The sequence below is a fragment of the Penicillium argentinense genome (genome assembly GCF_028826775.1).
Source record: "Penicillium argentinense strain IBT 30761 chromosome Unknown utg000004l_segment0_segment0, whole genome shotgun sequence".
Taxonomy (NCBI): domain Eukaryota; kingdom Fungi; phylum Ascomycota; class Eurotiomycetes; order Eurotiales; family Aspergillaceae; genus Penicillium; species Penicillium argentinense.
In genome coordinates, this window is record NW_026622663.1 from 4,932,917 (window position 1) to 4,948,163 (window position 15,247).

General features: G+C 49.6%; 8 protein-coding genes across 8 annotated transcripts; 2 read left to right on the plus strand and 6 right to left on the minus strand.

The window, feature by feature from the left end:
• Positions 1-16: 16 nt before the first annotated feature.
• N7532_004772 (NACHT nucleoside triphosphatase) lies at positions 17-3,333 on the minus strand (the record flags this gene model as incomplete). Its single annotated transcript, XM_056617266.1, has 3 exons — positions 17-2,659; positions 2,732-3,187; positions 3,253-3,333. 3 exons carry the CDS (start codon positions 3,331-3,333, stop codon positions 17-19), a joined length of 3,180 nt encoding a protein of 1,059 aa, XP_056477623.1.
• A 1,016-nt stretch (positions 3,334-4,349) lies between these two features.
• Positions 4,350-4,630, minus strand: N7532_004773 (uncharacterized protein; the record flags this gene model as incomplete). Its single annotated transcript, XM_056617267.1, has 2 exons — positions 4,350-4,575; positions 4,599-4,630. 2 exons carry the CDS (start codon positions 4,628-4,630, stop codon positions 4,350-4,352), a joined length of 258 nt encoding a protein of 85 aa, XP_056477624.1.
• Positions 4,631-5,157: 527 nt separating this feature from the next.
• On the minus strand, positions 5,158-5,444 carry N7532_004774 (uncharacterized protein; the record flags this gene model as incomplete). The annotated part of the gene is given in 2 exon segments (XM_056617268.1): positions 5,158-5,393; positions 5,405-5,444. 2 exon segments carry the CDS (start codon positions 5,442-5,444, stop codon positions 5,158-5,160), a joined length of 276 nt encoding a protein of 91 aa, XP_056477625.1.
• Positions 5,445-6,042: 598 nt separating this feature from the next.
• On the plus strand, positions 6,043-7,005 carry N7532_004775 (HpcH/HpaI aldolase family protein; the record flags this gene model as incomplete). The annotated part of the gene is made up of 4 exons (XM_056617269.1): positions 6,043-6,192; positions 6,240-6,394; positions 6,444-6,679; positions 6,743-7,005. 4 exons carry the CDS (start codon positions 6,043-6,045, stop codon positions 7,003-7,005), a joined length of 804 nt encoding a protein of 267 aa, XP_056477626.1.
• Positions 7,006-7,308: 303 nt separating this feature from the next.
• N7532_004776 (RraA family protein) lies at positions 7,309-8,685 on the minus strand (the record flags this gene model as incomplete). Its single annotated transcript, XM_056617270.1, has 1 exon — positions 7,309-8,685. One exon carries the CDS (start codon positions 8,683-8,685, stop codon positions 7,309-7,311), a length of 1,377 nt encoding a protein of 458 aa, XP_056477627.1.
• Positions 8,686-9,341: 656 nt separating this feature from the next.
• On the plus strand, positions 9,342-10,624 carry N7532_004777 (uncharacterized protein; the record flags this gene model as incomplete). The annotated part of the gene is made up of 2 exons (XM_056617271.1): positions 9,342-9,503; positions 9,572-10,624. The coding sequence occupies 2 exons, from the start codon at positions 9,342-9,344 to the stop codon at positions 10,622-10,624; spliced, it is 1,215 nt and encodes a 404-aa protein (XP_056477628.1).
• A 2,200-nt stretch (positions 10,625-12,824) lies between these two features.
• On the minus strand, positions 12,825-13,214 carry N7532_004778 (uncharacterized protein; the record flags this gene model as incomplete). Its single annotated transcript, XM_056617272.1, has 2 exons — positions 12,825-13,103; positions 13,155-13,214. The coding sequence occupies 2 exons, from the start codon at positions 13,212-13,214 to the stop codon at positions 12,825-12,827; spliced, it is 339 nt and encodes a 112-aa protein (XP_056477629.1).
• A 1,001-nt stretch (positions 13,215-14,215) lies between these two features.
• On the minus strand, positions 14,216-14,578 carry N7532_004779 (uncharacterized protein; the record flags this gene model as incomplete). The annotated part of the gene is made up of 1 exon (XM_056617273.1): positions 14,216-14,578. The coding sequence occupies one exon, from the start codon at positions 14,576-14,578 to the stop codon at positions 14,216-14,218; it is 363 nt and encodes a 120-aa protein (XP_056477630.1).
• Between the last annotated feature and the right edge of the window lie 669 nt (positions 14,579-15,247).

Genomic DNA, 15,247 nt, shown 5'->3' on the forward strand with positions numbered 1-15,247 from the left:
ATACTTGAGTGCTTTACTAATCGGCGAACCCCCGATCATCCAACAACTGCACCACCTTTGGATTGCTACTCATCATGGCGGCTTCGAGTGCACTTGACAAGTACCCAGGAGGGTGGTTATCATGGACACCTCGATCCAGCAGCATCTGTACCACCTTTTCATTGCCTATCATGGCTGCCGACCTGAGTGCGTTACCTTCTTTAGAATTTCCGGCATTAACATCGACACCTCGATCTAGCAGCATCTGCACAGCGCCTACATGCCCACAGGATGCCGCCCTTTGGAGCGCATTGCCAAGTACATTATGCACTTGACCTTCAGTGTTGAGCTCAGCAGTTCGGTCCAGCAACATCTGCAACACCTTTTCGTGCCCGCCAAATGATGCCGAGAGAAGCGCCCTATTGATGAATTCACTTCGGGTGTTGTTATCGGTACCTTGGTCCACCAGCATTTGAACGAACTTCTCGCATAGAGACAAGGAACCCGTCGTGGCAGCTATCTCGAGAAGGTTCCGGTTGCGGTTGTTCTCGCGGGAGATATCAATTGCCTCATTTTCCCACCAATCCCCCACAATAGAATCCAGCGAGAAACAACACATGGCGAAGATAGCGGCATCCGTGGGTTCGAGCGCATGGATTACATCCCATGACAAGTAATGCTTAGAGCTAGGGGCCCTGCGTGTGGAATGGAGCTGAAGATCGTTGCGAGCCTTTGGATACCATCTCCGGTATTGCACGCTGCTTTGATTGGGTGACCCGAGGAATTTTTTCAGCAGAGAACCCAACTTGGCCATCTCGACGTCCTTTGCTCCGTTTACATGGTGAGGCCAACAGTGTCTCATGTAAATATGGAACGGGTGAAGAGAATGGAAGCCATCATCTGATTCCACTGGCTTCAGAGGACTGTCAGTGTTACCTGGCGCCTTTGACTCGACCTTCAAGTCGGCCTCCAGCTTCGCGTCGAATTCCGAGTCATCATGCTCATACATATTGACCATGTAAGACAAACAAACACTGGCTGCGTGATAATGGGCGTGCGCAGTGGACCAGTCTTCTTTGCCCTCCAGGTATTCCCGAACCGACAGATGTGGGAATCGCCATACCCCTAGCTGAGGGTCCACGACAAGAAAATTGTTACAGATAGAGAGCAATCCTTGCTCATCCACTGTATCAAGCTTGCGCAGCAGATCTCCCTCCGGTCCGACACGAATCGCAGCTAGAAGTTCAACGCTGCTCAGAGGTTTGGATGCAGACATTACCCAGCGAAGAGCACGCTTGATAAAAATCTGATCGTATTTTCCTTGGCTTTCAATCTGTCGCCAGACCTCATCATATGTCTTCTCAAGATCCTCTGGGAGGTGCTCGAGGCGGTCAAAAACGTCAGCGGGGGACTTGTACTTTGCAATTTGATGGATTTGCATATCTGCCCACTGGAACATTCCCTGACAACGTTCAAGCAACTTCGCGATGATTTCGGCTTTGAGGTCCCTCAATGATGTGTTGATCCTTGCGAGCCTGTTCATTTTGCTATGAAGAAACTTTTCGATGTCGCCTTGATTATCGTCTGCCCGAATCCCAACATTGGGGCTGCTTTCTAACCAATTTTCGATGCTCGGATCAGGTCGGCTTGAGATGAATATTCTCACAACTCGCTTAGACTCCGCCATGAACAATTGCAATGTTTCAATGAGATCATATCGCGTGTCTGGATCACACTCGTCCAGAGCATCAATAATCAGCGTGGTTCTCTGATATATATCTAGAGAGGCCAGGATCTGGTCTTTGCACTGTCTAAAACGAAAGTTCGAGCCTTCCTCTCGGGCTTCCTTGCAAGCTTGCTGGAGTTTGGCCTGCATAGACGCAGGATTGTTTCTAGTTGTTGAAAGCTGACGCACGAAGCTTTGGAGAATGGTAAGGGGCTGCGTGTGCTTTTCGTCCTTGCCACAATAAAAGAAGGCAAAGCCTTCGTCATTCCCCTTGCTTGGCTGGTCACGGACCCAGTCGACCACAGTAGATGTGAGATATGTCTTGCCAGTACCCGGGTTCCCTTGCAGCCAGAACAAACTCGACGATCTCTTCGCTTCCCAATCACGGAAGTCCTTGTGTTTGAGTAGCCATGCACCCGTGCCAGGGGTTCTGGCCTCTTGTATAGTTTTGTGGTGACTGCCGAACTCAATGGCCGAAATCCACTCTAACAGCTCAATGCGCTCGTTTTCATCCACATGCTTGAGAAGACTGCTGACGCCCTCATCTACCCGAGCGATGGGTGCGTCCAAAGCATGCAGCATGTCATGCGTGAGCTTATCAGAGTCCGAGCTGCGCTGGCTCTCGCATGCATTGACGTCTTTGATAATTTCGTCTTCTTGCTCGATAAGAGCCGCAAGGTTGCCCGTTGCCTTGCCTGGGTTCACAATCGCTTCAAGTATGCGCCTGCCTGTGTTCGCAGCAAGAAGCTTCTGTGACTCAGCCAAAAGGTCAAGAGCACTTGCATACATGTTCACCAGAGCTCCGTCCAGGCTTGATTGTACAAGCGACAAGTTGGCATTTGGATCCTTGGGTAGGTGAATCGTTTCATAGACTTGCCCACGGCTAGTAATGCGAATCACTTTCTCTGCTGTGGCGAGCAAGGCTCCCATTTGATCGCTCTCATTCACCGGAATCTACAACATTCAATGAATATGTAAGCTTCCACCTCAAACATTAATAGCAATAAGGGTCAACTGGTCACCCACCTGCATCAAAGATTTGACGAGATCCCATGGTAGACTCGCCTGGGGTGGCGCAAATTGCACAGCAATGTCACCGGCCTTCGTCAACCAGCCAACAATGCTCGTGGTATATTCTCGGAGAACAATCTTCTCACCACCCACATTGACATGCCAGAATTTCTCCTCGCACTCGTCTTGTTTCTTTTTCGCCTCATTGGCAAGACTTTTGATGCTGGACTCCATGGATCCAGAGTTCACATTATCAAATCCCATTTTCTTCAGAATAGCTTGTTTGTCCGGATCCATTCTATCGAAAGCCTCCTTCCATCGGTCCTTGTCCGGAGCGACTTGCTGCGCGGAGGATCCCTTCTCAGCATGTTCCGGGCTCGTCGCTGACTCTTTAACAAGAGTCGCATCGGTCGATTGTCCTGGCGAGCCTTTCACAGGAGATTCGCTGACGGTTTCTGGCTTAGACTGGGTCTTAAGTCCCGACATCAGGCATTTATTAGCAGGTCAACAACCACGGTCACTTAATCTTCACTTACATGTTGCTTTGGTGCATCCTGGCCAGAATTCTTCTTGGAAAATTTGCCTTTTAGGCCACTAAACGGGTTGCAGCCAGGCATTGGGCCGGTGTAATAGAACCACGCTTGTGTGAAAGGACGAATTCAAAAAGAAATATTCTCAGGAGATGGGAACAACATTTTGAATTACCGTGGAGATCCACCGTTCAGCTAACTCCTCCCGATGATCGCACAATTTGGGAAATGATATACCCTTTATCTCCACATAATCGTGCCGCGCTGATCCACTTAAAGCTGTATAATCCAATGATGTTCCTCCACATCTCATGAGTGATGTATTTGTGTAGCGTCAATGGCAATACGCAAACCTCTCAATGCACCGAAGGGCTGGATCTACCCCGCAGGTCCCAGTAACAAAACGTCAACATAATATTGAACAGAACTTGCCAACTGCCCGAATAGGCATCATGCTGGTATCGCTGATAGCCTCATGGTGGGCACCTCTTATAAGCATCAAGCTGACATCTGGACGCTGCGATAGCGAGAAGGTGGGTCGCAAACATTGGACTCGGTGACGGAAGGCCAGAGCGAGTACGGAATGACAGTATTTCTTATGGTTCATAATGAGGTTTAATCACCGTTGTTCAAATGTTTATATTCGAAGTGGATCTATTGGCCCAAGATAAATCTTCATTAGCAATATCGGGAACGCATTATTTATTCCAAGGTTACAACCATGACAGACTTGATAGATTGCAATCATTTGAATGAATCAATCTCAAGCGCTGAGAATTTGCTCTACCTTATTCCACTTGTTCTAACTACTTTATGAACATGCTATCCTTTTTCACAAGTTAAATACTGAAATATCCTTTGTGAAATCACGATCTAAACGAATTTTCTTCTCTTGTTTACATATGAAAAGTTTAGCACATCTACGTGGGAATTGATCTTTCGAAATCTACGTACTAATGCCGAGCCCATATTCAACATTTGAAGCCTCATGTCTCAATATTGTAGCTTTGATATCAAAATATTTGACGTCTGGTACTTATCATTCACTGTATATCTGCCCTCTGTGTCTTTAAGTTCAGACATTTCCGGTAGATTTACAATTGTCAGCTACCTAGGTGGTTTGTTTGGAAACGAAAATATATAGAAGATTGTCCAGTAAGCTCTTCTTCCGCCACAATGTGTGCCCCAGGTTTAGCTAGCGCTCTGCTGGTTGCAGACACACGTCCTCTCTTGACTCTTCTTAGTGGAGGCATGGGGTGACCATCATCGTCCTCCCTATAAGTGAAGGCAATCTCGATCGTGAGCTTCTTGCCAATACGAAGCAGATTGCTCCACTTACGTAGCTGCTTCACTAAAGGTGTCCAATTAATGTTAGTGAAATCATAAAAATTTTCCAGATTTTTCTGAGACCGTTCGTCCACTTTTACAGTAACGGCCATATCATGTGATTAGCGTAACGGGCCAGGTCCCGATCTACAAGCCTGTGCGATGTGATCTATCAACTCTTCAGGATATTTAGTCACCGCTGGCCACCCCCTAGTTAACTATTTCTAAACTTCTCCAAGCCTCAGATAAACAGCATGTTGGCACCGCTCAATCGAATCAATTCAGCCGTAGCCTTCACAGAATGATATATCAAATTTTTCAAGGAACCCATTCATATTGTGGGTTTATTAAGGGGACTGCTAGGCCTTTAGTTAGATTTTCCTTACCTGCCATCGGAAGCAAAAAGCCTACGCCCCTAGTTCCTCTACACTCACCCAACACCGCCAGGGCCGACTAACGCTATTCTCGACCGAGCTTTCATCTTGAATCTGCTCAACATGTTTAAAGGTAATTAGTTAGGCTCAACTTCGTGCATCGACAAAACATTCCCCCACCAATAATAAGCAGCTGTTTTTCCACGGCAGTCTAAGCGATGCCGAGATTATCAAATCGCTTTATTAGGTTGCGTTGGGAGCGATCGATCACCAGCACAACGATTGAGGTATCGTCCGACCTTATACCTGCTTTACGAGAGATCTGCCCTTCCAATAATTTCTCCAACTTACCCTTCAGGGGTATCGGCCGGTAAGCGCTCGGAGTCAGGGCTACATCCTCTTCTGTGTCTCGTGAGACGACCTTCTTATTCACCGTAACTTTCCACTCTCATGTGTACTGGATGCAGCTTGTCTCGAGATCATCACTTGATAATACATCATGTTATTCAGATAGCTGAAGCAATTTAGGGGCTTCCCGGTTGGTGTTGTGACAGGATTTTGGGACTGTTCTCGGAGTGGTAGTCGGGTGAACAACTGAGCCCACACCTTGACGCCGGCGTACGACCGTAGTAACCTGGGCGGGGGCGTATTGCGAACCTTGTTTCACGGGGTCGAGTTCATCTTGCTGAAAGCGATGGTCTGGGATAAGAATAGCAGCCACCGTTCTCGGTTCAACTCTCTAACGTATTTAAAGTTACCACGAGTCCGACAAGCCAGAGGCCAGGAGATGCAAGTCTCCTATTAAACGGCCAGTTTCTATTCAGTATTTCGAAAGGAGTACAGTTAATGGCTAGTATGAAGCGATTATACTCCACGCTCGGCATAAGTGTACTTTACCGAGAACCAAACTTGAATAGATAGATGTATCGCACTGGTGCGACTCTGTATCTAATTTTTGACATTTCCACATTCAAATCGAAATTTATTCTGACGATACATTCTGTCCTTCTTGCTACCATAATCTGACTATTTTGAATCCGATTTCTCAATCCCAAAACTTGCCGCAAATATTTCGCCGAGGAAAATTGCCCACAGCATGTTATACGCATCAGTCACGAAAGACTTGAGTCGTAACCCGCAATTACGTTTACTCAATGCTCTTCAGGCCAACACAAAGCCAATTATGACGTTCCTGGGCCTTCCATCTTTCCGAACAGCTCAAGTAGTTGCTCAGACCGGTGTCGATGTCAGTGTATCTATTCCGAATACTCTGGATTCGGGCTAATGATCCAGAAGGGCATTATTATTGATTGTGAACATGGCCACATCAGCGACGACTCCATGCATAGCTCGACTGCTGCTATCGCAGCCATGGGAGTATCGCCGCTGGTTCGTCTCCGAATGACTCACTCCGATCTAGTCAAGAGAGCGCTGGACGCGGGTGCCCAGTAAGTCGCACAGACCATATGATGCCACCATATATTGAATATTTGCAAGCGGAATTGTGGTCCCACAAATAAATACTGCCGATGAGGCTCGGGCTGTTGTTCAATATTCGAAATTCCCTCCCGAGGGATTGCGCGGACAGGGCTCGGCGTTTCCGGCCATCACCCACGGCATCGACCTTCCGACTTACTTGAAAACGGCGAACAAAACACTCATCACCTGTCTCCAAATCGAATCAATGGCTGGGGTCAAAAACGTCGACGCTATTTGCGCTGTACCTGGTGTCGGTTCGTGACTGATTGCCCCCACCGTTACTATCCCATCAGATCGCCTTACTAATGGCGGTTAAGACATGGTTTTCATCGGCCCAAACGACCTTGCACTTTCAGTGCTTGGTTATGTTCCCGCAAAAGGCGACGAACCAGAATTTGTCAATGCCATAGAGAAGATTGTGGCAGCTGCTAGGAAGCATGGGAAATGGGTAGGTCGACTGTCAAATGATGGGGTCTCATGCAAGGAGCATCTGAAGGACTTCGATACAGTGGCGATGAGCTATGATATCCGGGCCATTCAAAACTGGTATCAAACGGAGCTGGAAATTGGACGCTCATAGTTCAGCCTGTTATTAGATCACCTGCAATTCAAAGTGGAGTTATTTCGTTGATTGTATTATGAAATATGCTGACCCTTAGTATGCTTGTGAAGCTAGGATTTTGTATTCGGCAAGCATCATCTCCAGTACCTAAGAAAGGGTATCTTGCCTTTTCAATTCAAGAAATGTGAAGGCAAAAAATAGTATATATTCAAAAACGTGATGGTAAACGTGAAGAATCTATCGTGAAGAGTTTGACCGAAGGAAACGATTTTGGCTCTGGACAAAAGTGGTAGACATCGGGGAGACTGTTCCGGGCGCATTTCATTCCTTCCGCTGTAGGGTATGGTAACCAAGTGATTTTCTGGCGTCTGCAATGGAAGCTCCTCCGGCGATCAATTCTCGGATGTCGGCTTCCGTTTGCTCGATCTTTCGGGCGACTGCCGCTACCTCGTGGGCTCGCTCCCGTGGTACGATGACCACGCCGTTGGCATCGGCAACAACAATGTCCCGCGGTTGTACACGCACCTTGCCAACGCCGATGGACTCGTTGACACCCCCGACTTGGACTCGATCTTTTCCAGTTCGCATCCAGCGTCCTGCGGTGAAGAGCGGGTAGTCATCGTTGATCGCACGGCTCACGTCACGGCACACGCCGTCAATCACTGTTCCCGCAATGGCTCGCAAGCCCGCATACTGAGTCATGATATCTCCCCAGACAGTGCAATCTGTTCGGCCACCATTATCGATGACTACCACATCGCCCTCGGCAATGTCGTCGATGAAATCTCCAACACTTCCAGGTGGGTCGCTGGCGGGAACATAGCGCACCGTGAAGGCCGGTCCAACAGTCACCTTTTGATAATTGGCCAAGGGCATGACGTTGAAGACTTGTCCGTTGATGCCGAGCTTATCAAGGGCATCGGAAACCACAGGGGTATCTGCGTTGGCAAACAGAGCACACATCTCTTGGTCCTCGACCGCTGCTCTCTTCGGACTCCGACTGGAAGAGGATGTTGTTTCTGTGGCGACTGGGGTCGATGTGTCCTGCCGAATGGCTTCGAATTTGGAGTCATGCATGACCTCCGACACTGGCTTGCCCGCTCGAACGTCCTGTACCATCAGCGCCTGGCGCTGATCGATCCGCTCTCCCAATGCCAGCACCTCCTCAATGCGCTGGGCAGGGACGAAGACGGTCCCACATCGATCGGCAACCACATAGTCGTCTTCGTGAACAGTGACGCCTTGTACCTGCAGGGGCGTTCCCGAATTTATCTGCACCAGCCGATTACGTGCACTGACCATAGTCACACCTCGGCCGTAAACGGGATATCCGACGTCGCGGCTGCCATCGATGTCCCGACTCATCCCGTCGATGATGGTTCCACGGATCTTCTTCACTCGGGAGGCATTGGCGACAATATCTCCCCAGCACGAGATCCCGTCCGTCCCGCCTGCGATGACCAGGACGCGATCATCTGTCGTCACAGCATCAATGACTGGGGTGAGCAGATGGGCCGTGGCCGTCGTATCCTGCTTGACGCCCACTTTCACGGTACTGGCGAGCCCTACGATCTTGGGGCAGTCCCAGAGAGGACGCAGACCATATGTCGCTCCTTTTAGCTGTAGAAAATCCAATGCATCGGATACGGTGTTGGTGTCGAGCGCGGCCAGTCGCTCCAAAATTCGGGATGGGCTCATGATGTTGGCTTTAGTGGTTGGTACGTAGTCGTGAATTCAGAGCAGGCCGCAAGCGAATGCAAGTTTCTGCTTTGAACATATGGAAAACGTCCCATATTGAGCTTTGTACGTTTCAGTGGTGGTGAGATGTAGTTGAGCTCGGCGAAACATCAACTCAGCGAGCCCATTGCGCTCGGCGACTGGGTGATATTTGCCACGCCGTTCCCTCAAGCTGCGGCAAGTTCGCATTTCCCCGACGCCCGAGATCACGTGCACTGCCCTCCCTTCCCTCGTGGTTTGCATCTTCGATCTGGCCCGACTGTGCCTCCGTCCTCAAACATACTGTAATCCTGACCGGTGAATTGCGGGTTTGCCGATTCTCGCAGCTGTTGGTTAAGCCAGGCACTCGGCAACAGAGAGAGATCATGAATCTCGGCCAGGAGAAACGTCCCGACTTACTGGTATCGAACTACTCTGTGCTGAAAGGCCATGTCATGGCAGGTCAAGGAAAATGGTCCTGCCGAGAGGTCGGAGGGTGATGCACTATTCGCCAGCCCTTGCCATCATTTAAAACGCTGGCTCCAGCGAAGGTCAACCGAGTGTCGCGCCTCACTGCTCAGCACACGCGTGAAAGAGACATCTTCTGAGCTATCGCCAACACCAGTCCTATTTCCAAAATGACACAGGAGTTTCTTGGCCTCTCCGTGGCGCCCGCGGACACTGCGTTTGGACTGATGGCCGAGTTTGAGGCCGACACGCACGCGAACAAAGTGTCCTTGGTTGCCGGAGCATATCGCGACGAAAATGGGCATCCCTGGATCTTGCCGAGCGTGAGGAAGGTATGGTCTTACTGATGGAAGCCACACATAATTTTGCAATCCGAGAACACAGTTGACCACTCGGCTAGGCAAAGGAGCACCTTCGCGATACTACCCATGAATACCTGGGCATCGCCGGCTCCCCAGCCTTCCTGCGCCTGGCAAAAGACCTCATCTTCGGACCGATCGCAGCACGCCTGAAGAATAATGCCGCATCTATTCAAACCGTGTCCGGAACCGGCGCGAATCACCTGGCCGCGAGCTTCCTGGCGCGCCACCTTCGGCCCAAGCGCGTTTTCATTCCTAGCCCGACATGGATCAATCATCACTCAATATGGGCGATGGCTGGGGTCGCGGTCGTCGAGTATCCATACTACTCACCGACGACCAAATCAGTGGATATCGTCGGCATGTTAAATGCATTGGACCAGGCTGAGCCCAACGACGTCGTCGTCCTGCAAGCCTGCGCGCACAATCCCACCGGAGTGGATTTATCCCGGCCGCAGTGGGCGCAGATCGCAGAGGTAGTTTGGCAGAAGCAGCTTTTTGCGGTCTTCGACAGTGCATACCAGGGCTTTGCGACAGGCCACGTCGATAGCGATGCCTGGGCCGTTCGTCATTTCACGGAGTGTGTCCTCGCGTGGGAGAATCATCCGGGTCTTTGCGTCGCCCAGTCTTTCTCCAAGAACTTTGGGTTGTACGGCGAGCGTGTCGGGGCTCTGCATCTGGTCATCCCGCAAATCCTGTCAGCACAGGGCGCCCGTGGTTCCCTGATGGCGATTGCGCGCGCCGAGTATTCTAATCCACCGCGTTTTGGGGCGAGTCTTGTGGAAACCGTCCTGGCTGATCCCGGCCTTCGCGCGCAGTGGGAGGCCGATTTGCATACGATGAGCTTCCGCATTCGCACAATGCGACGAAAACTGCGACAGAGGCTGGAGGCAGCGACCCAGCTGGATTGGGCCCACGTGGAGACGCAGATCGGCATGTTCAGCTACACCGGTCTGACCCCGGAGCACGTTACTCGACTCCGAGAGAGGTACCATATCTATTTGCTGCCATCTGGTCGCATCAGTGTGTGCGGGTTGAATGAGGGGAATGTGGAATACGTTGCACACGCGATGGCCGACGTGATGAAGAGTTAATGCAGTTATATAATGTAGTGGGGGGACCAGCATGCCCTATCACTGTGAGCCCTGCACAATGACCACACCGCCGTGTTCCGTGCCTGTGTCAAGTATACATATATTCAGTGAAGAGGGGAACGCTCGATGGCAGCACCCGCTGAGACGTGCGGGTCGATTCAGCAGAAAAACCATCACAAAACACACGCGTAGAAATCAGGAAATAGCGAGAAACCCAAATGTAAGTGTCAGGTCGGGGAGGTGTAAGCAGGTGTATTCTAGAACTAGCTATCCGGCCACCGTATACCGCCGGCTATGTCACATAGCCTGGATGGCACCCATGTAGTAGGGTTAGGGGGTCTCCCCACTAAACCAGGGAAGTCAAAATGAAATTTCAAAATTTCGAGATTTTTGAAATTTGGCCTCTTAAAATGAAATTTGAAAAAGGCCTTGGAATTCCGAAGTCGTTCTAGTCCCAAAAAGGCAGAACTACACTTCGGCAAAACCCATTTTGGGTCGGAGCTTCTAGAGGTTCATGTTGCGTTGTTTACAACTGCCGGATTGACAGGCGCGTACGTATACAGTTCAATGTGCATATGTGTATTACCTAATGGTGCAGGGTAATAGACCACGCGAAAAGGTGGTGATCGGATACTTGCTGGAACTAGATGTCGGGATATATCCTCCTGTCAGAACAAACTAGCGGTGACCCACTGCTAGCGACCGATGGATAACATCCCTTGCTTGGTGTACGCATCCTTGCGCTGGGCTGTGGCCCCGGTGTTGCGACCGCCGAAGGCCGGCGTGTGGGATCTAGGGGTGTTTTTCCAACTAGACTGAGCATCAACATCTATCTACATGAATCAATTGACTTTTGCTTTGGAAGCATACACACTGTCCACTTAAATGTGTACACAGTACCTAGCTGGTGATACCAACACTAGATTAAACGGTTATTTAATTGCTTATCGGTCATCCTGTTGAACGCCGAGGTGCGGAAAGACAGTCTATAAACGAAGATCTAGGCGCCTACAAGCTTTTCCGCTTCGACCAATGACTCTAGTTCACCGTGAGGATGACCATTCATATTCACTTGTGCGTTTATATGACTGATATGAAGATTATCTGGCCAAAGAGACATCTTCGGCCCGAGATTCTGCACATTCCAGTGGACGCTCTTGGATGATCTCAGCCTTACTTTCAGAACATACTCAGTGATCAAGATATGGTGCTCAGGTCGAGCTTAGGGAGGTCGATCCTGAAGCCTGAGCCGGGTTCTCTGTTTGACACTTGATGTATCCAAGTCTTCGGGACATGCCCGTATATTGGTCTGGACGTGGTTTGGGGCTCGCATTTCGATTATGCCGACCTTAGAACACTGTCACGCATCCCAGCATTTTCGACGTCGCACATAACTACTTCTTTCTAGAAAGTTTCGCGGAAATTATAACAATCCAGATAAACACTACAGCAACTCGGCTACAATCACTTGAGAATACGCTCAGAGAAAACCCTCCTCTTTAATAAGTTCTTCGAATAATCGATTTCACCAACCTTTATGGAGAAATACTTCAACTGCCAAGCTTGCGCGGCTACTTCATCCGATACTCGAAACGCTTCAAATATCCGCATCCTCGCCCATCCAATTGGCGGGAATACTATTAGACCACTCCAGGAAAACTTCCTCATGAACCCTGAGATATTCTCTGGCAAAATTAAAGAAGCTGCCTAGCGCTATTCCAATGTCCTTCGTTTATTTTTATTCCATTCCTATTGTGAATCAATCTACACGGTTTCTACCACAACGGCTCTCGAGACACCAGACAAATTAAATCTTCGCAATATCACATTTGAGAAAAGCCATTCAGACCAAGCTGTCAAGAGTCTTTTGAGCTGCCTATATATGAAGTCATTCATATACAGTATGGATGAATTGCCCTGAAAGGAAGGAACAGAGTGGAAGGGGTGATGCTTGGAACACCGAGTGCCGTGTTACATTTACTTGTACACGAAAAGTGCAAAGGCATATTGTTGATAAGTGGTCTTCTATTTCGACACTGTGTGGTGCACAAGCAGAATTGAACGAGTGACTGGAAAACAAACAGAACAAGCAAATCACGAGCTATTCATCCCAACCAGTTTAGAAATGCCGCGCATTGTCTATCGATAGATACAGTATCTCCGTGTGACGTTGAGATGCTCACGAATGTGGTAGGAGCGGCTACTGAGCGGGAAGAGCCGTCGAGGAGGGGGGTCCCCAGGGAGGGCAGGCAGCGCTGCCCTGGAAAGGAGGGGGGACAGAGAACGGGGCGTCGGAAGGAAGAGGGAATCCAGACGGGTAGGGGCACGGATGAGTGGGAGTGCCAGTGGGCAGCGGGGTGGAGGTGAAGCCCGAGGGAGTCACACTCACGGTGGGCACCGGGGTAGAAGAGCCCGCCGAGCTCGTGGGCACAGAAGACGACTGAGAGGAGTATCCCCAGGCGGGGGCCCAAGGAGGGGGCTGGGAACATTAGCTACTATGGTTGGCGCAAGATCCATTTCCAGGACTTACCGCAGCCACGGCCGCCGAAGCGAGACCGAGAGCGATAGTAACAAGCGAGACGGTCTGCATATTGGACGAGTAGTTTGAATATGACTTTGAATACGCGGGCTTTGATAATCAAGTAGGGAGTCAGTGAGGGCAGCGCGACGAACCTTTATAACCTACATGGCGTCCAAAATTAATCATCCCGATAAAGTTTATCGCCCGGGCGGCATTTCAAGATTCTAGACGGTCATCGCCGCGATCGTCGGTGGGTGTGGGTCAATAGCGCCAGGTACAGGACTGGCCTAACAAACCGATTTGGAGAAAGCTGCCACATGGCTCTCCGCAAACGTTGCCACTAAAGGCATGTTATTAGCCCTCCGTGATTCGGATATGAAAATCGCAAGGTGAAATAGATAGCCCCATTAGTAGCTCCAAGAAAACGACTTTTCAATGTCTGTGGGAGGCTGTACAGCCATGCTTATCACAGATTGTGATTTCACAGCATTTACTATGGAAAGTTGTCATGTTCCGAAGCAACGACTGCGGGAGTTAGAAATAACACTGAGATAACACGAGAATCCGATTTATCTGAAACGTTAGGTAGATATTTGTCCGACTTGCAGATCAACCCCATTTGAGTGCAGACTTGTGTAAATTGTAGACAATTAACTTTATTCGACTCTTTTCCTATATTAAATCCGGCGTCTCGGCTAGCGACGACGTCCGTGCGAGGTGATATCCATGATGTGGACAGATCTACAGAAACACGACAAAATAGGAAGGTCGGCCGGTGTCAAAGTTTAATTACCGTCTTTAACCACGGAACTGGAAACGCTGATAATTTTCTATTGGTCTTGAACACCAGTACCACTAATTCAACCATACTCTGCCCAGTAAGCAAAGGGGTGAGCGAAACCCCTTCCAGATATTGTGTGGTGTCTATGTATAGAGGTCGATGTAAAGTTGCCCGGGAGATGGGTGCCATGCAGAAGTCGGAATCCTACTTAGACGTCTTTGGCAATGCGCTGGTATAAATACGTAGGAAGCCGAACGGGCACAAAAAAATCCGCTTCAATCTTTTTCTGTTATGTAGTAGATCCGAAGCCTGCGATCCTCATCTTCAGCTTCTCGTCTGCGATCCTTGGCTTCGTTGCCTCCCGCACATATCGAGCCTTATCCCTGAGACGGATGATCCTCCCAGTAGCGAGGCCTGCGTTTAACACGCACGAAACACGGAAGAGGTTGAGTTGACCAAACTTGACAGTCAACACCCAGTTGTTTTTGGGTATTTTGTCACCACGGTGGCTATGCCTGCCAACGTCGTTGTACCAGGCTACCCCTCCAACGTTGGCATCGGTAAAATTGCTCGTGAGCAGAGCCGACCTCGCCTCTGGGTCAATTTGTAGGCCGAGACCCGTTCGTTCCGGGTCTCCGATCCAGTAGACCATGTTTGACGTCAGAATGTTTTGTCACTTGCTGCGATAGCTTCGAGCGACAATACCTCTTCGTGTGTGTTCACGATGTCTATGAGCGGTGTATTAGGACAGTTCCTTCGAAGAAGGTGGAATTAGGGGCTCAAGCCGAAAGAGGATGGGAAGTGCGAGTCTTGAATTCACGCTTATCTTTTCCATTTGCTTTGAACCAGAGCGGGCAGGGAAGTATGCTCCTACCACCGTGGCTGGTGTTGTAGTTCCATCGCTGATTGTTCCATCGCTGATTAGTAACGTCAAGCGTGGATATCCATTATTTTCCAGAGCCTTCACAAGATGGGTCACTGTCAAGTCGTCTAGCCTCTGTGATGACTGCGTCTGTTTTTCCAAAGTAATTCGCGCGTCCTGAATCGTCGCCCGAGTGCCTGTCGAGAATTCAGGGTGAGCGATGAACAATGTAATAGCCCAAATAGTCCCGCCAGGTACGGCTACTACTGGCTCCGGTGATTGTGACAACTTTTGATTATCAGTAGCCATCGGTGGTTGAGATAGAATGGTCCAAAGCGGGTGGAATTGTTGGTTCAAGTTCGGCTGTGAAGGATTAGGCATTCCCAGACACTCCAGTAAATCCACACATACCGGAAATACCTTAACCTGAGGAGATACTCAGACCCAAGATTCTCTCCG